The sequence below is a fragment of the Solanum stenotomum genome, chromosome 8 (assembly GCF_019186545.1).
Source record: "Solanum stenotomum isolate F172 chromosome 8, ASM1918654v1, whole genome shotgun sequence".
NCBI lineage: Eukaryota > Viridiplantae > Streptophyta > Magnoliopsida > Solanales > Solanaceae > Solanum > Solanum stenotomum.
Window position 1 is genome coordinate 11,832,085 of NC_064289.1, and position 17,956 is coordinate 11,850,040.

General features: G+C 32.4%; 2 protein-coding genes across 2 annotated transcripts in view; both read left to right on the forward strand.

The window, feature by feature from the left end:
* The window catches only part of LOC125873488 (immune-associated nucleotide-binding protein 9-like), a 33,382-nt gene extending 29,059 nt beyond the window's left edge, over nt 1–4,323 (forward strand). The window contains exons 5-6 of the mRNA XM_049554417.1: nt 3,490–3,660; nt 4,099–4,323. Of these exons, the coding sequence (XP_049410374.1) occupies nt 3,490–3,660; nt 4,099–4,323 (396 nt within the window). The remainder of the gene's footprint in view (nt 1–3,489; nt 3,661–4,098) is intronic.
* A 1,321-nt stretch (nt 4,324–5,644) lies between these two features.
* LOC125873489 (immune-associated nucleotide-binding protein 9-like) lies at nt 5,645–7,202 on the forward strand. Its single transcript, XM_049554418.1, has 6 exons — nt 5,645–5,920; nt 6,032–6,142; nt 6,290–6,454; nt 6,557–6,655; nt 6,917–7,039; nt 7,137–7,202. Exons 1-6 carry the CDS (start codon nt 5,645–5,647, stop codon nt 7,200–7,202), a joined length of 840 nt encoding a protein of 279 aa, XP_049410375.1.
* Nucleotides 7,203–17,956: the final 10,754 nt, after the last annotated feature.

Genomic DNA, 17,956 nt, shown 5'->3' on the forward strand with positions numbered 1-17,956 from the left:
CAGTAGTCCTCTTGACTTGTCCCCTCCAGGATACAACAGCCTTCACAAAGTATAACTCAACAACTCTGGACAAGAGTTGAGTCCAAAGCTCCACAAAAGAAACACCTCCCTTCAACTAATAAGAACTCTCTCTTTTTGACAAACCTTATGCACTCTATATTTTCTTGTGTATTGTGTGTACCAAATAAAATGAAGACCACCACTATTTATACTAGAAGAAGTCTTCCTATCAATGAATAAGAAGATAAATGGTGTAGTAAATAGTGAAGATAATGGTTTTAGGAGTTACATAGGTTACAAGGATAATGGAGGAATTAAAAGTAAAAAATAATGTGGGCAACAAATGCCCCTCAACGTGCAAGTGCAACTCAACGGACAAAAGTCAGTGTGTGCATTCTCTAACTACCAATGAAGAAGCAGTAAAGAAATGTCCACCAACGGCAGCAATGAATAGAGGCACTAACTGCTGAATCATTCAGCATTCTTGTAACTCCAAATAAAGCAAATTAATATATTAAGATTATAACATTAAAATGCTAATAAACCAACATTGAGTTTATTGAGAATATCCTGATTAGAAACATCTGATTCAATATCGTGTTTTATTTTCTAGCTTTTTTGCGTTTGATCTAATAGCTAGATAATGCCTTTGATCCTATATTTACATGTTTGGCAGCTTACGATGAAACTGATGGAAATCATGCATGAACTTTTAACACAATTGGCTACCGAATAGAATAGCAGCAGAACATAAAGCTAAAGAAGCTCAAGCAAATTTAGAGGGTGAAATGTGTGAGTTAAGAAAACGCTTGGAAAGTTCTCAAAAGGAGAATAAAAAAAATATTGATCTTCTGAGCCAACCATGGTGGTAAATGTCACATTTTATAAGTCAGATTCGCTTCTTTTTTGTGAACTTGGTATCAAATTGAGTTTATGTTTGCGAACTCTCTGCGACACATGAGAACTTGCGTAATGTGAAAAGTATTTATGCTTGTTTGTAATGTGAGATTGATTGATGTTTTTGTATGTTGCTATATTGTTTGCTGTGATGTTCCTTCGTTTTCTTATCAGTTATCAGTGTCTTTTTCAATTGATTTTCTTACTTATGTTTTACATATTGGTTATATAAGGTGAATTTTAAAATACTTCTTCAATGGAAGTGTAGTAGTAGATTAACTGATATATAGGGGTTTTCAATAGTAAAATTTCAAGTTAAAACGTATAAACTAATTTAATTCAATGTATCTAAGTAAGCTGAAACATAGTTAAAACGTATAAACTAATTCAATTCAATGTATCTAAGTAAGCTGAAATAACATTTTAGATATTTCCTTTAAGTGAATTAAGAAAGTGTATTATCCAACTTGTCCCTTGTATCTTGTTCTGAAAAGTCGAGTACACACTCAGACTATTGTGGCTATCAATGGCAGCGTCAGAAATTTTATCAAGACTGTTCAAGAATAATGGTGTGCGGCTGTCAAAATAAAATAAAAAAATATTATGCTATTTCGGGTTCAAACTTGGAGCCTTTTCATTCAAATGGACATATATATCCAATGTAATTTTTCGACGAAGATTATTGGACGCTATATCTATGCCCATGGTGACTACCTATTATACATATATACTTTTTAAAATTAGAATAAATTTATTTTCAGTGACAAAAGTATTTGCCATATTTTAAAAAAAAATAGTAATAAATTCTTTCATATACAAAGATATTTTTTTAAATTGTTTGATTTTAAAGCTTGGGAAATGTTGCCTATCCAATCTGAATTTCCCGCGAATCTGTGTTGGCAAATCTCTGACTGAAATGTTTATGGAGGATAACGGTTAACTTCCCGGCAGATTTGGTGAATGATCTTAAGGGTAGCCGAAGCACTAAACATCTCCGGGGAAGGGCCGCACTGTAGGTAGATGATCTTAGGCATGTAAATTCTTACTCCCTCCGTCCCAAATTACTTGTCCATTTTTATTTTTTTTTTGTTATCCCTAATTACTTAATTAGTAACAGAGGGAGTACTTATTATATTTCATCTTGCGCCTAGCTTTTCACGCAGGGTCAGTGAATAGATTTTCAATCCTAAAATTTGGAGTAGTTCATGCTTGATTCTTCAGTTATCCAAATTATTAGGCAGACAGGAAGTTGTCTTCGTAAATCGTATGTGAAAATTTTGGGAAAATGAGAAGTCATGGAAGATTCTGTTATATGACAAACATACCCTTACATATTTATCAGGGATTAGTATTACACACTTGGATAAAGAGAATGTCCAATCGTCCTTTCAACAAAAGGCACAGCCATCGTTTCTTTATAGGAATTTTAATCCTCATCAGTCATTCAATCTACCAGAAAAAGGTACAGTAATTTTTTCCTCAATATACCCTGTTTGTTTTTAACATGACTTCATGAAGATGACTGATATGTGTTTTTTTTTTTTTCAATCTGTAAGAATTAATCATATTTTTGTCATCTTAATCAATACGTTAACTATTACTATTTCACTGTCATATTTATAGTAGCCTTTATTTAATTTATGGAAAGATCTTCATGTGTTTTCTGATCACGAATTATAGAAAAGGTTGAGTTAAACTTGTTTAGGACTCTGCTGTTCTTTTTTTATACTACTCTGATCGATTCAGCCATGTAGTTTTGGTGTAGCCGTGTAGGTAATTTGATTCAACAAGCTAAGATGATCTGTGATGATTGTGAAATTTCTCTAAATGGAGAGCGGACACTACTTTTGGTTGGACGTACAGGTGATGGAAAAAGTGCAACAGGCAATAGCATTCTTGGAACAAAGGCTTTCAAATCAATGCATTGCTCTTCTTGTGTTACATTCAAACTACTCAATTACAAGACGGAAACATACTTAAGGTCATTGATACCCCTGGTATGTATACAAGTAAAGCCAAATTTCTTTGTTTCTAGGGAGATTTTGTACTATATACTCCATAATAGAATCGGATTACATTCATTCTGAACTTGTTAGTTCTAAATTAATGCACATATGATTGCTGCATCTTGTTTTATTGTGGTAAATGGTAATCTGGAAATTGTAGGATTGTTTGATTTTTCCTGTGGCCCTGATTTTGTTGTAAGAGAACTTGTTAAGTGCTTCAATCTGGCTAAGGATGGCATCCATGCTGTACTTTTGGTTCTGTCTGTACGAACTCGATTTTCAAGAGAAGAACACACTTCTGTGCAATGCCTTCTGAACCTCTTTGAGAGCAAAATTAGCGATTATATGATTGTGGTCTTCACACAGGAGATGAACTTGAAGATGATGAGACATTGGATGATTACTTAGGTTGTTTCCCTGAGCCCTTAAAGGTTTAGATTATTTACAGATATTTTATGTAATATGATTGGATATGGTGTAAAGTTAAACTGGCAAATTCTACTTTCTTAGATAAAATATTAAAATTGCTTGCTCATGATTATGAAAGTTGATCCAATTCAATTAGTTATTCGTACTACCATTACAGGAAGCTCTCAAACAATGTGGAAATAGACAAGTACTTTTCGACAATAAGACTCATGATCCATTGAAGAAAGCTGACCAATTAAGAAATCTTCTTTTACATGTGAATTTGGTTGTGGAAAAGAATGGTGGAAAACCATATACAACATACCTGTTCAAGGAACTAAAAGGTACTGTAATCAGCTGTATTGTTCATTAGTACTTACTTTCAGGGAATGGTGAAGTTTATTCGTTTCTCTGCCTCATTTCAAAAATCATAAACTTTATCCTGTGCAGAGTAAATCATATTAATTTAATAACATTGTTGTATCCAAGTATAAATTAATTTGTATCTAAATCTAGATTTGTTGTGCGGGACCAGTACATCATGGTTTAATATGAACTAGGCACCTGATTGTTCCATTTACAAACCAAGTTGATCAGTCATATATAGTCTTGTCTCTAGAAAAGTTGACGAGCCTCAGTCATATACGTAATAATTTTGATCTTTTATTATACTGTGTAATTTTCAGTCGAAGGGGATTCGGATGAACCCTGTTGTACCCCTTAGCTCCACTAATGACCAGCCTCATGGATGTGTGATTGTGACAAAATGCCTTTTGGTATTTAACAGGTTGAATCAAACCTGAGGGGGATGAGGCATCTTGAAGCAGAATTGGCAAAGGAACGTGTTGCTCGTTTGGAAGCTGAAAAAAGTGCAGAAGCAGCTCTAATGAACTTGGAAAATAAGAGGCGACTGATGAAGGATATATATAGATACAGACAACGTCCAATGGTGGCTGACAAACTCCAAGAAAGAAAATTGGAATCTTCTGCTGGCATGTGTCGTATTTTATGAAGTGCTATGTTCTTGATGCTTATGTTTTTGTAAAATTGACTATGATTCATACGTTGGTTATGTTCTGCACTCACTCTTTTCTACCATCTTCCCTAATGTGGTTGAGAACCTTTATCTTTTGCCGAATATATTTATCTAAGTTTATGGTACTGTGTGTTTTGTTTTGCTATTAGAATTTTGTCTGCTAGATTATGCTATCAGAACTTCTATTTACCCTTGAGCATGGTGAGATCTTGTAGTCATTCTGCCAATGTAGTCACAAAGTTGCTGCTACACTCCTTAACCAGAACTCTTATAGAGCGCCTTTGTCAACCAACTTCCATTCCTCTCGTTTGACAATCTGTTGCACTCATAGCTAAAGCTAACTCAATTATTTCCTAATAGTTTGTTGTATCTCGCAAGCCACATTAATTGGTTGACCAAAACTAATTCGATCTTGAACATATCCGAGTTATTGCAATAATTTGTTTTTCTATTAATATTAGTTTATAGTCACATTCAGGCAAAGCTGAGTAAATTTTATGTCGAAAATGACTGTTAAATGATTTTAGTACAATAAAATAAAAGGGATAAGGACAAGTACCCTCTAGACTATGACTGAAATTCCAGGGAAACACTTTAACTAAATTAAGGTCCTATTACCTCCTGAACTTCTCTTTTTTATAATTTTGTTCGCCTTTTTGGCTTACGTGGCATTCAAATACCTCCCATGCGCCTCAACTGCGTGGAGTCACATAGTGTGCCACATAAAACGCCTGAACTTTGCGTGCTGTAAAATTTAGTTTTTGAGAATTGAATAAAACAAATGAACGTGCTTAAAATCCCAACTAATTCTGAACCAGTTACCTCTAATTAATGATGAATTAGTAAGAATATCTCTTAATTTCTAGGAAACTGATCAGTTTAAGCTAAAAACGTCAGTCCTCTTTACCTCTAATTACCTTTTGAGATCGCCATGAGTAGCTCAAAAGCTCAAGTATTAAGTGTCCCAAGGTTGAATTAAAGCTGCTAAGTGAATGTGTTGGAGAATGAAAAGCCCCATGCACTCTTTAGTCTTTTCTTTTCCCAAATAAAAAAACTTTATTTGTACTCATATCAGGATTGCTCAAACTCTCTGTATTACACGCTACAGCTCTCTCTGTCAAGGTCAGCAAAATGTTTTTGTCGTTATTCTAATTTGGCTTAATTCATTAGTGTGATAACATGATTATGGATAATTTCTTCCATTGTATTTCATCAACTACATGCTTTACTCTGCCATGTCATCCTTTACTCTGTTCCTGTCCTGTTGTTGTAGGTTCATTGATTTCAGTTAGGTAAAATGGGTGGAAGTGCAGTTGCTGATGATTGGGAAGTTACTACTCATGAAAAACAGACACTAGTCCTGCTTGGTAGAACGGGTAACGGCAAATGTGCCACAGGCAATTCCATACTTGGAAGTAAGGAATTCAATTCTAAGTGCAGCTCTAATGGGGTTACAAGTACTTGTGAACTTAAGAGTACTCGACTAGATAATGGTCTGATGATTGATGTCATTGACACCCCTGGTATATATACAACTCCTTTCAGATCTTTTTCTGTTCATATAACTGATGAAGTGATAATGAATTTAAGGTTTGCTACATAAAGAATTTTGTTTTCTAAACAAGTTGGATCAATCTTAATTCGTGTGTTTTTAACTTCAGGATTGTTTGATTTTACTGGTGAGCCTGACGTTATAGATTATATGATTGTTGTCTTCACTGGTGATGATGAATTTGAAGATAGTGATGAGGCTTTGGATGAGTACTTAGGCAAGGAGTGTCCGGAGCCTTTAAACGTAAGAGATCATTTTGTTGGATACATTTGCACCCTATCCTTTTGTTTCATGCTGTGACTATGCTATGTTTAGAAGCATTTCCTCTTATGCTTCTCATGAATTAATATATATGTTTTGAAGTATTATTTGTATTATGTACCATTACAGGAAACAATTAAGTTGTGTGATGACAGAGTTGTGGTATTTGATAATAAGACTAAAGATCCAAAGAAGAAAGAAGACCAATTGAACAAACTTCTTTTGCTTGTGACTCTTGTTTTAGATAAGAATAATGGAGTACCATATACAAATGAATTGTTCAAGCAACTAAAGGTATGTGTTTAATAGTATTCTTAATTTTCCGCTACTTGTCAAGAAAATTGACTAGGTATTTCCACCCATTTATTGAATATTACTATGTAACTTCTTGTTCAGGCATTGAAGGGTAATTCCTTGATTGGTGATGGGGTAAATCAGTTGAATGAACCAATTGCAATGTCTTACGAGGAGCATTTCAAAAAACTGACTGAAGCTGTAAGTATCATCATTGCTCAACAACTTTTACTAATTGAAAGTATATTTTTGACAGCAGTTACAAATCTTGGTCTATATTGTCTCTGATCTTCGTTGTCTTTCATAAGAAATAGTCCTTGCCTAACATGCTTTGGAACACTACAATAGAATCATGAGTTTATTGAGACGATTCTGATTAGAAATGTTGATTGTGCAAGTTTTTTCTAGTGGAGCAAGTTATCATTCTCAATGAATTTGATCATATATTTTCTTTTTCGACAGGTTACATCAATGCTAAAGGAGATTACACATACATATTTAGAACAGTGGGCTACTGACCGTGCTGATAGGATAGCAGAAAAACAGAAAGCTGAAGCAGCTCACGTGAAATTTGAGATGATATGCGTGTGTTGAGAGATCATTTAGAGCATATTCAAAGGGACTCTGGGAAATGGGGATGTCACATTTTATAATTCATAAGTGCTTCGCTTTGTAAACTCAGATCCAATCGAGCGATACTCATGATGTGTGGTGCGTTTTTAATTTGCTAATTGCTGGTAAATGGTGAACATGAATACTTGCATATGCTGCTTGGGTGAACATTCATACTTCGTTAATCTATCCAAGATATGCTGTTGTGATTTTGGTTGAATAAGGTCAAATTATGCAACATTGTTGAAAGACTTTTGGATGGAGTATAACTTCATAGTATAAAGTGATCAGGCGCACTTTGCCAATTTGTTCATAATTATCGACTGTGCCTTCGGTTTTGCTTCAGAATTTTGTTCGTATAACATAAAGTTACCGAATTCTCATACGTGGTATATATTACAAGGCTACTGAGTTGTGTAACAATCTTGAGAGGCGCCACCCAACACATGCATAACACTTGAGGACTAGTTGAGATGTGACAATTTAATATTTTGAGATAAAATTAAAGCGGATTGAAACTTTTCTATCGCCTAATAGATCTTGTTATAGGTGGCAAACTTAGCTCATGAAAATATAATCTACTCAACCCATGTAACAAGAAGGGTTGCAAATTAAGCCAAGCAATACATGGAGCTTTAGTCAGGGATTGTTCCCTCATTCGAAAAAAATTATATGAATTGAATTAAGTAATTGTATAAAATAGTGTGGGTATTTACAACATATGTCATAAAAAAATCAAATACACTTTATTATAATATGATTCAAATCAAACTCAAGAAAATAGAGAAAATCAAAAAATCTATTAAAAAAAATATTTGGTGTGGTTTATTAATATACAAATTGATAAAATAGTTCAATTTAATAAGTGAAAAAATTGATCAATCAGAGTTAAATACACATACCAAATGAGGATATTAATAGTATAGTTGATTGTCTATTCATAGGTAAAAATTTTATTCTCATTTTCTTCCATATTTTTGATATAATTTAAAAAAAATAAAAAATAATATACCTGTTAATTATCAATATAACTTAAAAAATAAAAAAAAAATATACCTGCTTATTATCAAATGAAAAAGATAAATATATGAATGATTTAAAAAGAATGAGTAGATAAAATTCATTAGTCAAAATTGATCTAAAAATTTAGAGTAAAGAAGATTTTTTTTTTTTAAAATGGAGAATAGAACGTCTGTGGAGTAAATGTAAGGAAAAGAGAATACCAATGTAAAATAAGAAGAATAGGACTTACACAACTTTTTATTCATAAAAATTAAGTAAAGGTAGGAGAGAGAAATAATAATGTAAATAAAAAAGTAAGACCCACACATTTTTTATTAAAAAGTAATTCCTCACACACCATGTCATACTTGTGCCTCTACCATCATAAAAATTTTCCTACCTACACTTGCTATACTTTTCATGGGATCAGTTCCTTTGTTTTCACGGACAAGATTGATGCCTTCTTCTCTTGTTGCTTTCAATATTCTTTATTATTATTGGTAGCAATTAAACGAGTTACGCCATATATATTCTATGGGTTTCGATTCTTTTGAACTCAAATAATTGTCTTTTCTTGTATTGGGATAAGCATTGTTTTGATAACTGACGAAATGCAAGGAACACGTTGGCAAAGTAATCTCAAACGTTGGTTTTCAAAGAAGACTTCTATTTCTGAAAGGAGCTTTATTGCAAGTAAAACTCTAAATGAAATAGAGTGGTTGAACGAAGGAAGAGTCTGAATAGGAGTAGAAGACTTCTGATAGCAAAAGCATAAATAGGAGGAGATGTGTCCATATTCCTCATGCATTTACAAAACAATAAGCAATCAAGTGATTAACTTTTAAGGTGCTGCTGAACGGAGAATATTGAAGAACAGACTCTACAAAGTATCTTAGTGTTTATGAGTTTATTGTATTGTTAGTTCAGTGATTTATAAACTGAATCTAGGATCTTAGTCTTCAAGTTGAGGGCAACTCGAAGACACTGGGAACACACACCTTGGAGGTTTGTGCTAGAATAGAGATTAGTTGATTAATCGTAAGGTTACTTAACTCTTGTGATCTCGTTGGTTGTTGAGGCTCATTTATTTAGTCAAGTTGGGGTAAATCCTGTTGTTGAGGCTCATTTATTTAGTGAAGTTGGGATAAATCCTGTTGAGGAACAGGTCGTGATTTTTACACCTTTGTGAGCCGTGTGTTTCCACGTAAAATATTGTGTTCTTACTTTATTGTCTTTACTTCGTAATTGAAACACGTTAGACAATCTGGTTCACTTAGGAGAAGTTTAAAAGAAAAGTAAATAAAATCTAGGCCGTATAAGTTAACCTCTTGATATGTTAAAAGTTATAAGTACATGTGAAATTTATTTTTGAAATATTGCACAAGTAAAAGTAAACATAGGAAGTACTTTTTTTGCACAAGTATATATATTCAATAGGTCCATATTATTTTTATTTTGTGAAGTTATAAACAGGTAGGGATCATGGATTCTTAACGTATTGTTTTTAAAAATACATTAAAAAGTTAAAAAGGGAAGTTGTTATTATGAGATCTTGGACATCATGGATACTACTCCCTCCGTCCATTATTATTTGTCATGGTTTCTATTTTTATAGTCAAACTATAAGAATTTTGACTAATATTTTAAGATGTATTTTTTCATCATATTGATATGCAAAAAATTGTAACTTATAGTACTTTTCATATAGTTTTTGAATATCTAAATTTTTTGTTTAAAATATCGAATTAATGTAATCTAATTTAACTTTAAAAATTAATCAAATTGATTTTCGAAAAGCGCAATATGACAAATAAAAATGAACGGAGGGAGCACTAGAATATAATGTTTACCTTTTTTTTTAATATAAATTCCACGGGAAAAAAAAAAAAGGCAAACCATAATAATTTGTGCCATCTTCAAGTTAAGCATGATTTTCATCATTGTTAATTTGCATTAATTATATCTATGATATGACACGATCGAGGCTCAACTTTCTGGGAAAATCATTTTTGGTATACTTTTTCTCTAAATTTCTCATAGAGCAATCGCGAACATTCATATGCATGTGTAGTAGTCTAGTAGAACGTGAACCATAATTAGATTATTACATTTTAAAAAAATCACACAAAAAGTATTTCTTTATAAAATAATTTTGGTTTTTAGTATGAGTAGTTGTTTTAATTATTCCCTTCGTTTCAATTTAAGTGTTTTATATATTAGTGTGACTGAACATGAAATTTTAGAAATAAAAATTTTTTGAATGTTATAGTCCTGAATTAAAAATGTAGTCTTTTTAAATCTTCCGATCTTAAAATTATCGTGTAGGATATTAAAATTAAAAAACATACTATATATAGAAAAATACACGTTTCGTGGGATAAAACAAAACAATAAGTTAGACAATCATATTGGGACAAGAAATATATAATATTTCCAAGAAGAATCTATGAAACCAGGTGAGTGTTTTTTTTTCAACATGGTATTTAATATATTTAATTAATTTATTGGGTCGCTAATAACTTAATAAATTTACGTCACATAACATAAAACTTATTTAACAGAAAAATACTTCGTACCAACAGTGTTCACACTTTTATCTCGATGTGGCCCTAGCATTGAAGAATGAAAGTAAAATTATGAAGATTTTAAATTTGAAATCTAGTTGCAATAATTTATGTGAGCTCATTCATGTGTTCTAGTTTTGGGATTATCTTTAGGGAAAATCAGGCGGAATAACAAATATTTAGCTTATATCGTAAAATTTCACTAAATTAATACTCAATTAATTAATAATTTCTCTAAGATAATATTTTTCTCTGATTTCGACTTGAGCCAATGGAAAAAATCACCTATTTCGATAGGATAATATATTTTTAAAAGACCCCTACATAAATATATGGTCTCATTAATATTATAAATTAATAATTCTTTAAAAGTGCAAATATATCTAAGACAATATAGTGAAATATGATTCTGTTTTTTGTTAAAATTTAAATCTGGTTGAAGGTCATCACTGACTTTTCTTATTGCATTCAAACATTTCATTCGGTGTTGTCTTTTCAAACTGCACCATAAAATTGTGTAGAGTTCTAGATGTGATAAGTGTTTCCTTATGCGTGACTGGTTTCAAAGGTATTGTATCATCTTCAACTTTATCATCAACATTGTTTTTTCTAATGGTATGTACAATTTCTTCTAGTTCTGGACCTCTGAACATGTATCATTTTCACTCATCCAACATGTTATTAACGTCCAATTTATTGTGGTAACCAAGATCATTAATCATGAACGCAAGTTAATGAATGACGTTTTCACAAGTGAGTTCATTTAAATTTTTTGAGATTTCTTCCCCGGAGAATATTATGGTGTTGAAACACTCTTTAAATTAATAAATATTCATTTTTCGATTAAATAACACCTCTACAAAATAATAATATTTCATGGTCCCACCTATATCAATTTAGTGAGGTTTTACAATATTAGGTATTATAGCTACAGTTTAAGAAAATTGTAATTTGCGGCTACAGTTTCTCCGATTCTTATTATTCACCTGATTTGTATAAATCTAGAATTTATATAATTCGGTTCCTGATGGTCTAAATCCATAATTTTGTATATGCTTACCTTAGCTATTTGTTTACGATTTATTAAAAATTGATAATAAATTACCATGTTGATATATTGGCAAGTGAAATATATACAAAGTGTGTTTTTAAAAATTTACAAATATATAAATACATAATTTTTATATACTTACCCTATTGGTATATTTGCATGCGAAATATATAAACAAACAGAAATATACAAACCGCAGCCTCAATAGCAAACAGAACTATAACTATAAAGTGCAATTATTGAAACTATAACTATAGAGCCTTATCATGTCTATTATGGTTATTATTTCTGAAATTTTCTCTATATTAACAACTTATGCCCGTAAAACGATTAAATTAATCAAGATATAGATAAACTAACATGTACCTAATCCATATAACCAAAATTACAACAACCGTCCAATTAAAATGATTAAGGAAACGATTCTCTTAAACTCACATTACTAATTATTTACAAACAAAACATCGTTAGAAAACCAATGTTCTTTGTTTAAATGAGTTCAGAGTTATTTTAGAGCAATAATCTTTTCTAAGAGGATATTTTGAGTAACTATCTCAAACTGAGAAAGAGTATGTTTTATATATTTAAGCATGAATATATATTTATTGGGAGTAGTATTGAGCACCGATATGGAGATGAGTTCAGACAACTCACATTCCTCATAAACCATATGTAGTCAACATGGGTAAAAAAATCATCTTTTTAGATGACTCATTATTTCTTTCAAGCTGAACTTTAGTGGATTTACTTAGTTGAGGTATTCTATACCTAGGCAAGGTATATGACAGTTTTGGTAGCGTGGGAGAGACGTTGTATCATCACATAACTCATAGGATGGTTGTCGATTAGAGAATCTCCAAATAAGAGTAATGAGTAATTTATTGTCCTTTTATATACATCCTTGAGTTAACATCTTTTATTTATGAAGCTTTAAATATGTCGTCTCTTATTATTGCTTTGTAATGAGTTGAGTTGAGGTGGGTATTCTTCCAACCTTATCAATTTAGTTATTTATTCATTCAGCTTTATTACATACTCGTACATCCAATGTATAGATGTCATTTGACCTGCATCTTAGTTATGATGTAGATACATGTATTCAAGATCATCAATAGGTGTTTCGTTGAGATCACTTTGCACTCTAGTTAGCTTTTGGTGAGCCTCCTTGCATTCCAGAGGACTCCACTTTTATTTTCAGTCCGGCATCCATGTTGAACTATAGAGGCTTCATAGATAGATAGATAGATAGATAGAGTTCACGAGTCTCTCAATATTTACTTTTCCTTGAGACGTTTTACAAACTATTATACCTACATTATTGAGTATTTTTACAGACAATTTGAGTTGAGTATTTACTTTGAGTTTGAATATTCTAAATTATGTTTCTAAGCCTATTATCGCTTGAGTAAGCCTTCCGCTAAGTAGTCAGTCTGACATAGGGTTCGCTTGGGGACTATTAATGGTTCTCGAGTGCCGACCACATGCATGGTGTAGGCTCGGGGCGTGATAGAACCACCTAACTTTAAGTTGACTCAGCCATTGGTTACTAAATATTGAGGAGTTATCATATTGCACGCTGATATTTGATGTTTAGATCTCATTTAACTTTTATAAAACATATTATGCAAACAATTAGTATAATGATTTTGTGTGCCGAGAAGAAGGAATGCATTTGTTAATAAATTTATTGTAAAGAAAAAGAAAAAAAGAAGAAGACAATTACTAGTAGTGTTTCCTCGTGAAGTTACGATCATAATGATAGACACCATTTAAATATATTTTTAGATACACGGAATTAGATGTATCAAACTCGTTTGTAACCAAGATACGTGTTTATGAATGATTAGATACGTGTATCTAGCGAAGAAAAAAATGAAAAAAAATTATACATGAAGTAATAATCTAAACTAATGTGAGCACACTTGGTTAAGGCATAAACTAGTGGGATGTATGATGTTTGTTCTTAAGAAAATTGTGAAATAGTGGAAGAAAGATTATCTCAAATGTTGTTTTATGCAAACTGTTANTTTTAGATACACGGAATTAGATGTATCAAACTCGTTTGTAACCAAGATACGTGTATATGAATGATCAGATACATGTATCTAGCGAAGAAAAAAATGAAAAAATTTATACATGAAATAATAATCTAAACTAATGTGAGCACACTTGGTTAAGGCATAAACTAGTGGGATGTATGATGTTTGTTCTTACGAAAATTGTGAAATAGTGGAAGAAAGATTATCTCAAATGTTGTTTTATGCAAACTGTTATAACGACAAAAACGTTGTTTTCCTATCCGGAATGGACTATTATATTTTGGGCTGAAAATTTACAATATAAAATTGCGAAAATTACGTGGAAAAGTAAATATATACTAGTTAATTAGCTAATATAGTTATAGTTAAATTAATTACGTCTCGCAACTTAATTTTAGTTGTAATTACGTCACATGTCTTCTTTTATACATATACAAATACAAATTACACACACACACACACACACACACACATATATATATATATATATACATATATGACATATGTACAAATACAATTAGTCTCTCTTCATGCTCTGACCTTTCTCGCTCGCTTCTATCCTTTCTCTCCTCCCTCTCCCAATCTCTCTCGTCAGATATACAGATATATATGTATATCAGTGATACATATATATGCAATTATATGTCATATATACATATACTATTCGACTCTCTACCCTCTCCTGCTCACCTCTCTCCTCCCTCTCCCAGTCTCGCTCACCTCTCTCCTCCCTCTCCCAATCTTGCTCAGCAGATATACAAATACATATGTATTCCAATTACATATATACAATTATTTCACAGATATACATATACAATTCGCGTCTCTCCTCCCTCTCCCAATCTCTCGCTCGCCTCTCTCCTCCCTTTCCCATTCTCGCTCGCCTCTCTCCTCCCTCTTACATGTAATTACGAATTGTAATTAGCAAACTATAGCTATGAAGCATAATTAAATTATTTTTGAGTGGCCATATGCAAAAATTTCCCTATAAAATTTGTGCTTTATTGTAACATCCGACAATTTAAAATGAATATGAAGAATCTTGAATTTGGAAATAGTCATTTTTTGGAAAAATTTAAAATCTGGAAATTTGGCAGTCCAGAATCTGGATATTTGGCTAAGTTCAAAAATCTGGAAAATTTAGCTAAGTGTGGAAATCAGTGATTTTTAGCCAACTTTGAGCAGTCGTAACTCCTAGCTCAGGATGATTTAGGAGTAGTTCCAGTTATGGTTTCGAAGCTTGTGGAATGATCTTTCCAACGCCACCAAGTTTGCTCAATTCCGAGTTCGTATGAGCGAGTTATGCCCTTTGAAAGTTGGGGCAGTTGACAAGGAGTCCGTCCGGAAATTTAAGGGCATTTTAGTCTTTTCACAAATCATTTCTTTTGAGGTTATATTGTTGTATTAGGCTGATATTTGGATCATTTTGTCCCATTTTGAAAGAGAAAGAGTTAGGGTTCTTGAGAGTGAAGAAGAGAAGAAGAAGAGAAGAAAGAGGAGATCAACAAGATTCGTCAAGATCATTGTGGATTTTCGTCGGGGGTGATCCCTATCAAGGTATGTGAGTTCTTTGTGTGGGTTGATCCTTTCCCCAACTCACCAAGCTCATGTTTATGGTTTGAGAAAAGATTGGATTTGTTGTTGAAGTTGTTAGTTGTTGTTGATATTGTTAGTTGTGTTGTTGAAGTTATTGTTGGTTGTGGGACAGGATTGGGCTGTGTATTTGAGTTGTGATCTATTGTATGTTGAGAGATTGATGATCCTTAGTGTTGGTTGGTTCATACCCNGCATTGAGAAAGAATAAGAAAATAAAGAGGATGTACCATTTCGAGGGACGTATCCCGCACCGCGATGGATACTATATTTCAAGGGACGTGTCACGCGCCGCGACGAATACTATATTTCGAGGGACGTATCGCGCGACGCGATGGATGCATGGACAGATATGTCCCCCATGGGTCCCGGACTGAGAGACAGCGGGTGTGTATCATTAGGTCAGACATGCATCACTATACTTGACATTGCATTTCATTGCATTGCACTTCTTTATTATTGGTGAACTTGATCTTGTGTGTTGCTGATCTTGTGAGTGCCTTTCTATGGAACTTGTGACTGATGAATATTGAGTTTGTTGTTGAAGATATGCAATTGTTAGAGTGTTGTTGTTAAGGATATGAAACTATTGTTATTGTTGAGGATATGAAATTGTTAGAGTGTTGTGTTGAGCTATGTGCTTTGTAAATTGTGAACTGTTAGGTTGGGCTGGTTTTATACAGATTGTAGTTGTGTAGTTTCGCTTGGGGTGTAAGGAGTACTTGTATTCTATCCCCTTAGCTCGTGTTTAGAGGTTTACTTGCTGAGTACCGTATGGTTTGGTACTCACCCCTTGCTTCTACAAATTTTTGTAGGTTACAAGCCTGGATTTTTGTGGTACTTGCTATTCTCTTCTTTTCCGAGGCTTCTGGGAGATTTGTGAGGTAGTTGTTTGTCTTCTCAGCGATCCTTCTTACTCCTGTTTATGATCTTGTTCTACTCTGAAAACAATGTCATATAAGTCTTGTATTTTTCTTTTGATTCAATTGTAATACTTTAGAGGGTTGTACACGTGACAACTAGATTTTGGGGGTATATTTGAGTTTATTATAAAAATTTCCGCATTTTATTGTAATGGTTGAGTTTTAGGCTGACTTGTCTTGGTGGGTTAAGACGAGTGTCATCACGTCCATTTTTGGGTCGTGACAAATTGTTATAAAGAAGTAATTTTATAAAGAGTATACCGCTATATTAAATGACTATTGTAATGAGGTTTGACTGGATTATGTAATTCTTAACAATATTTTCTGAAGTAGAATAGAAAGTCCATTGTTTTAAAAGACTCTGTTGGGACTTGCCTCGGAGCTCGTCCTGGGGCGGGGATCTACCAAAACGCCCCAAGACTTAAGTGTGGGGCTTAGTTCTGTAAGACTTACACCCTAAGCGCCCGACTGTATGCCCTAAGCACGCCCAACGCTCGAGGATCACCTGACAGATCTTACTCAATCATGTGTTAAAATCTTAGTTAACTTTTTTGACCCTCATAGTTCTTGAATAAATGAATGTTACATAATTATTTTTCAATCTTTAGAGATAAGAAGATTAAAAGTAACTCAAATAACAAGTTGTAGTATCACATTTTTACTATTTGGGAACATTGTGAAGATGAGTATATAATTACGTAACATTTCTTTCAAAAATACATAGCGAAATTTTTCTTTTTGAAGTTTTATCTTCTATGAGTTTGATTAATCTTGTTTGGAATTATTTCAAACTATTGATGTATTTTTATAATTTTGTGTTATTATATTATTAAACCATATTGTAAATTGAAAATTTAGAGATTCATAGGGCTTACACTCCACGTCTCTAGGCTTACGCCTCGCCATATACCAAGTAAAATGTCATGTCTCACTCCCCCGCCTTTTAAAACACTATTAGAAACTAATAACTTATTTAAACTACGAAAAAGGGTTAAAAATTGCCTTGATCTGTGCAAAATTGAACATTTAAACTAATAACTTATTTAAATCAAACTATTAATTCAATTTCACAAAGTCTAAGGTCATTTTTTTTTTATCCTTTTTCATTTAAACTATTTTTTTAAAAGAAAAAAAGTTTACTCCCATAAATACATTGTTTTATTGTTGAAAAAAAACCCGTAAGTTTCTAGATATTGCTTTACTATTGAAATTCCTAAGTTTCTAAATATTGTTGCCATATTGTTGAAAATTGTAAGTTAAAAAAAAAATAAAAAACTGTAAGTTTCCAAATATTGTTTTATGGTCGAATATGGTAAGTTTCTAAATATTGCTTTACTATTGAACATCCTAAGTTTCTAAATATTGTTGCCATACTGTTGAAAATTGTAAGTTGAAAAATAAAAATTGTAAGTTTCCAAATACTCATTGTTTTATTGTCGAATATGGTAAGTTTCTAAATATTATTTTATTGTTGAGAACCGCAAGTTTCTAAATATTTTATTTTCCTAATTTATTAACCAATTGGGGTTTCCCATTATTATAAATACTCTCAAAAGTCTCTCCGCCCCTATACTCTCAAAATATATATATCATAATTCATATACAAGAAAGAGAGATGGAGAGATGGAGTTTGAAGAAGAAGGATTTCAATTGATTCAAAGTTACTCACATTCCTTCTCGATTTTATTACGGTGTGTGAATCACGTAGCTATAAGTTA